The 12014-nt window shown below is 40.6% G+C and overlaps 1 protein-coding gene across 1 annotated transcript; it reads left to right on the top strand.

The window, feature by feature from the left end:
• Positions 1–4255: 4255 nt before the first annotated feature.
• Positions 4256–11667, top strand: LOC145437498 (uncharacterized). Its single transcript, XM_080314757.1, has 4 exons — positions 4256–4495; positions 6613–6800; positions 7130–7309; positions 10254–11667. Exons 1-4 carry the CDS (start codon positions 4378–4380, stop codon positions 11049–11051), a joined length of 1284 nt encoding a protein of 427 aa, XP_080170883.1. The 5' UTR covers positions 4256–4377; the 3' UTR covers positions 11052–11667.
• Positions 11668–12014: the final 347 nt, after the last annotated feature.

The following is a 12014-nucleotide window of genomic DNA, read 5'->3' as shown; positions in this document are numbered from 1 at the left end:
CATGTGGGTTGCATTTAAAACAAATGGTTCTTGAAACACTTTGTTTAAAACATGTTTTAAACCATGTTTCAAACAAAGGCCTTCTAAAAATGTGTTTTTTCAGGTTGTATAATTATGACATAATTATGTAAAAATTGAAATGAACCCGAGTATTATCGGCTAACAAACGTCAGGGGTAACCGTCAGCAACTAATAGAGAATTGGAAAGAACATTGTACTTCAACAATCGTATCACGAAATATGACGTCACAAGCAAGAAATTTGAATAATCGCTTAATCTCAATGTACTATTTTTAGATGGTACACGGAATCATTCTGTTGGCACAAACATGGTTGGAGTATTTTGATAAAAGTCGACTCCAAGGCACTCAAATCAAAGTATGGAGGCCTCTCCCGACGACGCAAAATCTGCCGTCAAAATAATTTTTCGCACCAACAGAATTATCCAACAAATGTTTGCCAATGGCAGAATTCGTGACATTTGCCTGTTCTGAATCAAGCTCCAGGGAATGGGTCAAGGGGTGAGCTTTTCTCCGTGCGTGACGCACATGTTTTAATAAATCTAGGGGCATGCTGTTTTATGCGGTCCCGGAAACGTTGTGACGTTCTTACCACGTAGCCACAATAACTGTGATAATTATATTTATTAAGCTAGCCCTTGTTGACTCATACCCTGAAGCTTGATTCAAAACAGGCACAAAGGCCATGAACTACAGTAATAGTCTTGTAACAAAACAAGAGCAGGCTTAAACTCGTTCAGTATGCCTATACATTAAATGTTGTTAAATTATGTGTAAGTCAATCAACTATCAATAGGTTTTACCGTCTCCGTTACCTCACAGACTCATTAAATACATACCTATAGTTTCATTGCATCACAATCTTGTGGAACGGAAGCGATGAAACATCGGTCACGTCTTCACCGCCGGTATCGCGCTCTTAAATATGATGTGTTCGCAAGGTACTAGCCAGAAAAAAAATGATGGGGGGGGGGAATTTTTTATGAGTTCAGGGCACTCCTCCCAGAAGAGCGTTCCCAGACCCGTCCATCACTCTCAAAGCAATTTCATCACTACCATTTATACATATGATTCATAGACACACACACACCGGTATCACACGACTCACGAACGAAGTATAGTTTTCGTAAGGGCGAACTCAAGACTTATCCGTTCATATCAATTGGCTTACCACGCACTAGAATCCCTAATATTAATGTTATGAAACGTCATTGTACTGTACATTTATGTTCACCCGAAGCGCGAAAAATTTGCAAAGTTAGTGAATAAATTTGGTCAATATTATTGATACTTGCATTCACGTTATCTGATCTACCGGAGCTATACATGAACGATTTTCTCTACTAAAAAATATGGGAATCGCTCACACGTATACCACACCAAACTAAAGGAAGATTTGGTTCTGGTTGGGTGCAGCCTATCACGGGTGTATATTCACACCTGTAGGTCACGGGTGTGCACATGGGTGTGAAAGCACACTCTTTTCGCTGAGAGCGTATAGCAGAGCTTTTGGGATTCTTTAGTGTATGGGCGTGTAACGAGTGGGTGCGTGACCATGAGACACATGTGTTTCGAGGCCAGCGCCTTCCAAGCCGAGACACATGGATGTATGACGTGTTGTCTAACATGCGGCTGGGTGATGTGCGGTGCCAAAAATATCTGCCGCAATAAAACCTTAGTCAAAAAAGACCTTCGATGGATGTCCTAAACCTTCGATATTGATATGTCCTGTCGTCGAAATAGTCAGCGCCGAATAGTCCCAGCCTTGCAGTCTGAGTAGACGGTAGTGCAAATGCAGTACAAATACACAGAGCTGCGTCGCGCACTGTCTGCGCGTTTTCTCTATACATGGGAAATCCATAAAAAGGTATATCTGCACCTTCCTTGTCCTGCGCCATATGCTCATCATTAGGGCTGGGCACAATGATTCGAGTACTCGAATCTGAATCGAGTATTAATTTTAATGATTCGAGTCGAGTAGCAAAAGTCGATTTTTTCGAGTACTGAAGTCATACGCTTATCGCCACTGAAAGTTAATTTATCATCTAGAATTATAGTTTCGATACTATCATCCACTGTTGAAGCCTTGAAACCTTGATTGGCGGTATCGTAGCATACTAAACATATCGTACAAAGCTACGAAGGTTACTAGACGTAGCACATTTCCGAAGTCATGATTATCCCACAACATTGTCACCAAGTGGAATGAAATCGGTATGGTCGAAAAATACCAAAGTATCATTTATGAGATGGATAACAGGCATTATATTCTTTGTGGTGGCATAAACGGTACATATTTGAACTTTGACGTATTACATTCTGTTATGACGTCATAATGAGTGATACTCGATTACTCGACTCGACTCGAAGCATATTGCATGATTCAGAATCGAATCACTCAGGTACTCGATTTTGCCCAGCCCTACTCATCATGCACTCATCGTGTGTATGTATATCATGGGTCGGTGTATATGCCGCAAAAACATCAAGGACAAAAATAAACTACGTCCTTTCCTTTCATACATGGGAGTTATTCTAGTGTACTGTTGTCTGAAGGTGGTATAGAACAGTGGTTCTCAACCTTTTTGACCTCGCGGACCGGTATAACTACAAAACGAATTTTGCGCCTTAAAAAACCAAAAGCCACACTAAATTTAATTAGGACAATTGCATGCAACTTAAATGTAACATTAGAAACTAAATTTATTGATGTGTTTTTGATAATAGATATTTTACGTTGTTCCAATGAAGTTTCTGCCAGGCGAAACTCGCGAAGTTCTGTGACCAACTAACCTGATTGTGATTGCTCGGTATCCTTTGAAAGAAATGCGACTTGGATATTTGCTATTGGCTTATTATACTGCTACGTGTCGCCTAATTGCACTGTCATAAACGTGATTTAACGTTTGCTGAAAACTCTCTGTAGATTTCACATATAACTTGTCTGAAACGAGTTGTAAGCTACTTTGAAACACTTTTAAGCACTTGCACCATTGTGACCCACGGCTTGTGAAGCATTGGACCATGAACTATCTATTGCGATACGATACGAAAAAGACGTTCCACACTTTCAAATATTAAATGTAAATTTGATGTTCTATATCTCTAATTAACGGATAAGCGCCCAATTTCTTGCATTGTGGAATTGAGATATAAAAATCGCATATATCCGGAGGACCGGCAGGAAACTTGCCTCGGACCGGCGGTTGAGAACCACTGGTGAACATTATTCACGAAAACACAAAATAATATTTCTGTAATCGTCCCTACAGACATTATCGTAATGTAATCCTCGGAGAATATGTGCCTTTAGCAGACGAACGCTTCAGGTGGTTTAGATGAGGACTTGTCAAAATATTTAGGCCGGTATGATCAGTTTGAATTCTTGTTACGCTATTAGCGAAAAAGGTGTATTCACCACACCCGTATACCACCCGTGATATACAGGTGTGAATACACACCGGTGGTACACCAAACCAGACCCTAACTCAGACTTATACCACCGTATAATTCAAACACAACATTTTATTTCAAATTATGCCTGTACGTGGGGACATAGGACGGTATGCACATAGGTACAGTACAGGCTACGTCGAAATTACATTAGTGGATACTGTATACATAACTGAAGAGTGGATAGAAACCAGAACATGTTCTGTGCCTTTGCGAATGTGAAAAATAAAGGTGTCGATTCTGGATATGAAGTCCGCTAGATGACACTATAGGAAGTCTATCGCGTTTGACCTTACGCCAACTTTCGCAATCCAGCTAACGTCAGCAGATATGCAGATCTCCTGGCCTTGAAAGCTTTGAATAAACGGTGCCTTGTTTTGCGTGAGGATACAGACGAAATCAAAAACGAATTGTTGATCACAAGGTAACTAACCAGAATAGTGACACTAGTGGTAAATCCGAATTTAGATATGAAAAATCAATCTATTCTTCAACAAAACCTCAGATTTGCTCAGAATAATTATTATTTACCACTCGCTGTGAGATTATTCAGCACCACTATTGATATACCCTTTTTCATATAACACAACTGTGATAGCCTTCCATCGGTGGTGATCGGATAGTCGTTACTATGATCGTCACAATTTTGGACTTTACACAATGTGAACGTGAAACACCTTTTTGAAGTACTTGCTCCCCGTGCGATGCGATGGGGGGGAAACTGTTTTGATCAATGATTAACGACAGTTTCGTCCATTTAGCCGCGGAGTTGCATAAAACCGTGCATGTTGTACAACTATAGCATCAGCAGACCAGCGATGTGATGGTACAGATGTAAATCAAATTTACAGGTGAAGGTATTGGGATCGATTTATGAGACAAGAGAAGATTTACTTGCCATGCCATGACTCGTAAACTATTGATGGTGATTGCTCTGAGTTTCTTGGGATTGACTCAAGTACGTTCTGACGATCGATGCAACAAACGATGTACATGTGATAAAGATGTTGTGATATGTGAAGGTAATACTACAGTATCATTAGAGTTTTCGACTGTCTACACAAATTTTATTATATATATGTATCTTCGATAACTACAGATAGTGCGGTTTGTGTGAAAGCGAATGGCCATAGTTCTATAAATCAGTCACAATAAAATGATATGGTATTATATTGTATAATATATACGTAGGCCTACCTGATAAGGCAGTGTCTAGGGATGGTGTGAACCTCTGAAAGGTTCAGGTTCGTGTGAACGCGAACCTTTTTGAAAGGTTCTGTGTGAACGCGATCGTGAACCTCGTGGCGTCACATGACGTAATATTGCTAATTCCAGCCCTACATTTCAGTGAAGTGATATATATAAATGTACACGTTGCCTATAGCGACGACTCGGGCCACATAATGTCACATTGCCGAAGTACATACTGACTTTTTAAATGTCGCCAAATGTATCAACTGAAACAATCAAATGATATAATAATCCCTTAGAATCATCAATATCTTCCGTCGCTTTGCCAACAATTTCGACGAGGACTTACAAGGGAAGATAAGATTACGCCTTAACGGTCTAGGGCAGACCGGACAATGTATTCGGCGTCTGAGTATTGCTACGTTGATATTGAGCAGAGTGTGAAACGGGTTTTACCACAATAACAAGTTATACAGCAGTAGCCAACACCCCAATCGGACGGATTTGGTTTTTATGATACAATAAACCTATGAAATCGCGAGATTGACCCCGCACGCTTGCTAGATTTTTATCATCAGACAACGATATCAATTTGATTGATTGGTTGAATAAGCATTATTCGCTGACTACCTTCATGTAACGTATTTCGTTCTTGATGTTGTTGATTCCGGGTCAAGCTCACAGCAGAGAGTCACTAAATATTCACAAACAGAAAGCTGGATATTTTGAGCACACTTTTGTAACAAAGCAGGTAAAATTTTTGAGATTGTCAAGGTGCATGGTCGTTTAGTGTTGATTTTTAATTTTGGCAGCGCCATGCATAGAGTGGCCCGCAGTTGAAATGCAATAAATTTCAACCAAAGATGCTATAATAACGTGAAAATTGTAATAGATGAAAAACGTTCACAGTGCAGAACCTGCCAAGGTTCGTTTGTGAACGTGAACCTCTAAATTTCCGAGCTTCACACACCGAACGCGAACGTTCACACCATCCCTATACAGTGTACACCGTACACTCTCCACTAAAGTAGACAACTACTTCATTTAATGTGAACTGTATGTATTGCCTTGCTGGTCGAAAAGTAATGAATACTATCGCAATGTTCTAGATCCGTAAATTGAAGGATATGAATTATACTTTCTCTGTCATTGTGTCGACGACATGAATCGTAGAAATATAATCGTAGGGTGCAATAGCGTTGTATTGGGCAGCACCGAAACATTCAACGGGTGCGTGATATTGTAAAAAGAGACAAAATAAACTGGGTTAGAGATGAATCCGAAAACAGCAAATAGGCTACATAACAAAACGTCGGTCACTCCGGATGAACGGTTATAGAGATCCGTCTCATGGTTCATAGGCGTTACATGTAAGTAACTTCGTTCAAGAAAGTATATACAAGCAGAAGGCAAGGGTGGAGTCGGGTAAGAGAAAATGCAGTTTGGGTAATTGTTTAGAAGTCATCCCTGAACTAGGCGTAGAAATGGATTATGTAACAGCATGTGGCGGTGGGTGTCCTAGGTGAGGCCAGGCCTACGATATTTGGATATTTGGTAGTCCCCTACTTAATCACTTCTTGTCGTTATATTAACACCACTGTTGCCCTACCTTGCCCACACATTGCTTCATTCATCGTTTGATCATTTGCTACCATCGTTTGATTTTTCATTTATATTGTCCTATTTTAACCAACATTTTTTTCAGCCAGACTGGTATAGAGCCAAGTGTACCTGTTTGATGCGGATGTGATCAGACTAGTTGACCTACACGGTCATATCGATCATTCCTATCTGATACCGAATACTTTGGAGTGTGCATGCATATTTTCTGTATAAGCATCATTGCCGTCTGTTTGTTGTGTATTTTGGTTGAATGAAAATGAAGTCTCTCTCTCTCTCTCTCTCCGCGTGGAGCATATTTTCAGTGCGTGACTGCCTTCATTTGCAGGCATCAACTCGATGCCGCGAGATCTGCCCGATGACACAGAAGTGCTGCGCATAGTAAACTCACCCAAATTAATGAAGATTGGCAGATTTGACTTGGACGAATATGAAGAACTACAGACATTATCGTTCGACAATACTGGGATTGGGGAGTGGCATCAGAAAGCTCTATCGAATCTTGAAGACTTGAGGGTAACATATACTAAATTCAAGTCGCGGTTTCTAGCATGTTGTTCTGTCATTGGTTATTCTTGCAATTTCAAACGACATGGTCATATGCGCCCATATTCGATGATTTTTTTATTCAATCCTGTGATGTCGGCTTGATGTTGTCACAATCTCAACGAAAAAGCGGTAATATGCGGGCCTACTTGGTGGAATGTTATATAAACTACAAGTAGGTTACAGATAGCTTATATTGTGATATGTTCTACAACGAGTTCGAGTCCGATATTGCCGCGTATGTTATACCTTCACGTCACAACGATTATAACGTTGAACTGATGTTCACTTCTGTTCAGACCTTCGAGATCATATCTGCGTCAAACATTAGAAGTTTCGAAAATGGATCATTCGACGGGAACGGAAAGCTTGAGGCCATAACTGTTCGCGATTGCCCGCTGTTTAGTTTATTACAGGATGGAATATTCGGAAATAAATATTCGTTGGAAAGGCTCGATCTTATGAATAATAGTATTCAGGTAAAAAAAAATTGTTATGACTGCCACATAGATACTGGTACAATTGAGTTCGTATGTCGTTTTTTAAATACATTGTTACTCCATATTTTTCCAAATTGGTTTTCCATTTGAATTTCCCTTTCATATGTTTACAGCGCCGTTGACTCTAAATAGCGGGCACAGAAAACGTCTTCGAGTTAAACAAATTAATCTGCAATGAATGTAGCACTGAAATCAGTATGAGTTTAATTGGTAGGATTTTATCGATGCATACTTTGATTACAGCAGTGGTTCCGAACGTGGGCGAATTTGAGAAGCAGAGGAGAGAAAATAACAAAGGGGCGATTGGGGGCGAAAACGTACGAAGGGGGCGATAGGGGGTGAAAATGTTAGCACGTTCAGTCAGATAAATTTAATTACCCGGCAACCGGCACAAATTACACGTGGCAAATGGTTATTCTGGAACTGCCGCGAAAGTTGACTAAAAAAGTTCAACTCGCCAAAATTATCCTCTGATACTGGGACGCCGCGAAAAGTTGCCCTATATTTTTATTTAGTCAATTTTAGAGTTAGCACTATAAATTTCCCGTTTATATGTCCTCTTTCTCGGATCCGAAAATATGGGGGGGCAATAAATATATGTCGAGCTTGATATGGGGGCGATGAGTGGAAAAAGTTTGGGAACCACTGGCTTAGAGAGTGTGTAATGAGTGAATGACTAAAGTAAGTGCTACGTGCTATCACCTTGTGGAAGATTGATTTAAAAATGGCTGTTCCAAATTAATAACTCATAATCGTAAATGTGAGAAATTCATAAATTCGGATCATATTGCCATTACATACACGAATTTTTATCATAAAAAACTTGGTTGGGAAGGGTTAACTCGTCAGAGCTAATCCTATTATACATAGAATATTATTTATAGATTGACAAATAAACTTTCCGTTTATCGGGCCAGCTCTGTTTATTTCATACTGGCAATGCAAACACTATACCATGTGATTTTCGACAAATATTTGGTGTATAATGCTAGTGGCTCTTAAACTGGGGGCGGAAAGACTACAATAAGGATACGTTCTTGAGTTTGAGTTTGGATTGTGTTGAATCTTTAAATTGTTCCAAAATACCAATACCAATCAACCTTTACTAACCTGCAAAACACCTACCCAAATCTGCAAGCCTTCACTGAACACCAATTCCCGCTGAGTCATAAAAACAAAAATCGACCGCAATACGCATCTAACTACACATCTAATACATCACCATAGATCACTGGTGAACAAAATGAACTAAACATCAATAGACTGTTAAAGGAACAAAATCATTCAAATATAATTTTCACGCGAAACGAGAACATTATAATGAATATGCATTGCAAATCAGTGATACTTCTTCTACTCCCTTTCATGTAGCAATTCAGAAATACGAAACTTCACCTTGGAAAGAGTCATCGTATTGTTCTGTCAAAACGCAGCAGTGTGATAACAATTGCTGAATTACAAATGAGCTATAGATATTGTAGGTAGAATTAGCAGTTCAGAAGGACGGGGTTTCGATTTTGAGCATCCACCTCTCGTGCATTCGCCGCTGTACCTAACGTACCACCACAACAGTAGCAATTCGACAACTGATGGGGCCTAATTACCATATTTATGAGTTGAGTGCATGTTTTGTCCTTCATGGAACCTTTGAGACTGGCTTACGGAGCCCCTAATGTTCCATGGAATGCCGTTCAAGCATAGTGTCCTATATGGTGTGGACACAGCGAGAGTGAATGACTCGCTGCATTTGGGTTACGTCATACTTTCCATTAGACCAAAGGCAACTTTACGGCCATTTTTGACCCACTTGCCAAGCGCCAAAATCAATAAAACGGGTATCATTGGAAAGTTGCTGCTATACTGATTACGAAAATATAAATATGATTCTGTTCATGATCCTGGAACCCCCCAAAATCAGCCTAGAATTTGCAATGTTATCGACTTTTTGTCATTGTGACGCAACAGAACTGTCTGGCGCTTTCTTCTCAGCTTCACTCTTGTTTTGCCAGACAGTCCTGTTGCGTCACAAGGCCAAAACTCGATCACAATGCAAATTACTAGGCTGATTTTGGGGGGTTCCAGGACCATGAACAGAATCATATTTATATTTTCGTAATCAGTATAGCAGTATAAATTTTGTTCTGCTCATTGTCCAGGAACCCCCAAAATCAGCTTCGAATTTTGCATTGTGATCGAGTTTGGATTAGTGACGTAACAATTCTGTCTGGAAAAACGAGAGTGAAGCTAAGAAGAAAGAACCAGACAGCATGACACGCATGACACCGGGGACTACGATAACTAAGTCATGGAAATTTAAATTTAAATTATCGCAGGCCTCGTGAACCCCTTGAATTTGCAAATGCCCATACCTCGGACCGAACCTGAATCGCCTAAAGCTAAACGTATATCTAAATTCAACCAAATAACCAAATTTTCCACTGTGGTAAAAGAGCCCCTGTATCACGGTTACAAAATATATGTTCGAAGATTGCATCTACTTTTAACACTTGAGATCATTTGAAGTACAAAACATGTTTTAGGTTTTAGGATCATTTTTATGAGTGAAATTTTGAACATATATTGTTACCCTCTAACTGAATAAATTGTCTGAAATTGTTGCTATTTGCACTTTCATCAGTAATTTTGCATTAGTGGCGAAGATACATCTCGCATCTTCGAATGCACCCATCCCCCACTCACTGTATGCATCTCCTCGAGCCTCTTTGGAAACTACTTACTCGTATACTTTTCGTATCTTCCACTTGAAGTAGTCTTGGCATGTCTCGGAAGTCACTGCTTTTACCTGTAATTTGAGTAGAAATTTATGACATTTTTTCTACTTCAACTTGAGTATCAACGCCGAGACCTTTTATCATAGTATGAATCCGATTTACCAAATTGCTATCGTCTTGAACCATTACAGAGTTTTGCGGAAGGCGTACTACGCAATTCGCCACACGTGGAAACGATCGACTTGTCAAACAATACCCCCCTGCGGAGTTTACCTCGCTACGCGTTCTCCCACCTGACTAGCTTAACGACCTTGTTGCTCCAAAACTGCCAGCTTGAAGTGCTCTATCCTGAACACGTCCAGGCGTCGTACGAAAGCGGATCGCTGTCCATCTTCGACGGACGCGACAATAATTGGCACTGCGACGATATGTGCGAGTTTATCGCTTGGAAGGACGACGTTGACAAGGCCAACGACGTTTCTAGCCGCATGGGATTTTGTTCGTACCCCAAGGACTTGAGAAGCAGCCGAGTGCTTTCTTTAGAGCCGTCGGACTTGTGTTACAACGCCACACCCAGCGACGCGTTCATTATTACTCTCGGCGTATTATTCGGATCTGTCATCCTAGTGACATGCTGCTTCCTGTTGGCTGCGAGATATTGCTTGGGCGGTTTATTTTCCAGGACGCCAACCCCTGCAGCCTCCGGCACTAGCGCCGTTGGTGAAAGACGCAGGACTGCACAAACTTTACAAACCAACTCTGATTTCGCGGATATCGAAGGCCAGCGCGGCTCGTGTGATGTTGTTAACGGCGCTTTTCAAGCGGATTGTGAAGTCGGCAGTTGGAACATTGGCGACATCGAGCCGCCGTCGTACGATGCTGTATATAAAATCAAACCAAACTCGGAGGTTCGAGTGGGGATTGGGGAGGATGATATTGAGACGGGTGAAGACATGGCGCCGCCGCCTTACGAAGAACGCAGCGCCTAACTATAGATAACTAACCTGAGGATAGATGCGCAACACGTGATTCACGATCGAGTGATTCGATGGTCGGCCGATTGTTTTCGCTTCATAGCATGAAACGGCAACGAAATTGCTAATCCCATAAATCACGACCAGCTACAGTCGCACTGATTCTGATAATATACATCAAACTTTCGTCAAGGCAATGGAACCACCCCGAAATAGCCTTCAAAATCTGAAAATCGGCGTTGTTCTGAAAAATCGCAACCACGCAAGGACCGCTGTTATGGTCATTGTGCTGCGTCGTTGCGATTGTTTAGAGATCAATGAAACAAATCTGCCGATCATCGCATCACTCGACCGTGAATCACGTGTTGCACATCTATCCGTAGGTTAGTTATCTATAACCTTACAGCACCTGCCATTTTTATCTGTGGAAAGTTTTTTTTATAATATATAACGGGTACTTTCATTTTCGAGTTTTGTAACATATTTTATTGTATTTGGAGCATGAAAATAATCACGTGCATCATGCGGTACGTGAGCTATTGCTGTTGTTGTTGTTATTTGTAGTGTTCGTGTTTTTTCCGACTGCAATGGTCATTTACACCATTGCGATATTATAGATTTTGATTCCGTAGCGGCCAACTTGTGACACGACCCACCGCTAAGCTTTTAAGGCATCGCTTGCGGGGATCAGTTGAGCAGAAGGAGCCTAGATAAATCTCCGGAAAGGATTCTGGGGTCGATCTCGGTTTTTAGTGTTAAGACTGTAGAAGTTATGACATTATCCGCAAAATTACCAATGACACGATAAATAAGTGCAATTTTCGGAAATATATTCAGTTACAGAGATACAGAGTCTCTGTCATTCAGTTATCGTGACGATGTCGTTCACAAGAAGTGATGCAAGCATATCCAAAAACTATTTTCTGTTTTTCAAAATACAAAGTGTAAAGGTAAACAGTTTTGCCTGAAACTGAGTTA

The sequence above is a fragment of the Botryllus schlosseri genome, chromosome 4 (genome assembly GCF_051294905.1).
Source record: "Botryllus schlosseri isolate E-star chromosome 4, Bs_hap1, whole genome shotgun sequence".
Classification (NCBI taxonomy): domain Eukaryota; kingdom Metazoa; phylum Chordata; class Ascidiacea; order Stolidobranchia; family Styelidae; genus Botryllus; species Botryllus schlosseri.
The sequence above is the reverse complement of the archived record's forward strand: the minus strand, read 5'-3'. Positions and strand labels throughout refer to the sequence as shown.

Coding starts and splice junctions, on each gene's coding strand:
- LOC145437498 (XM_080314757.1), top strand. CDS start 4,378: ATGACTCGTAAACTATTGATGGTGATTGCTCTGAGTTTCTTGGGATTG. Junction 6,801..7,129: donor CGAATCTTGAAGACTTGAGG/GTAACATATACT, acceptor ACTTCTGTTCAG/ACCTTCGAGATCATATCTGC. Junction 7,310..10,253: donor TTATGAATAATAGTATTCAG/GTAAAAAAAAAT, acceptor GAACCATTACAG/AGTTTTGCGGAAGGCGTACT.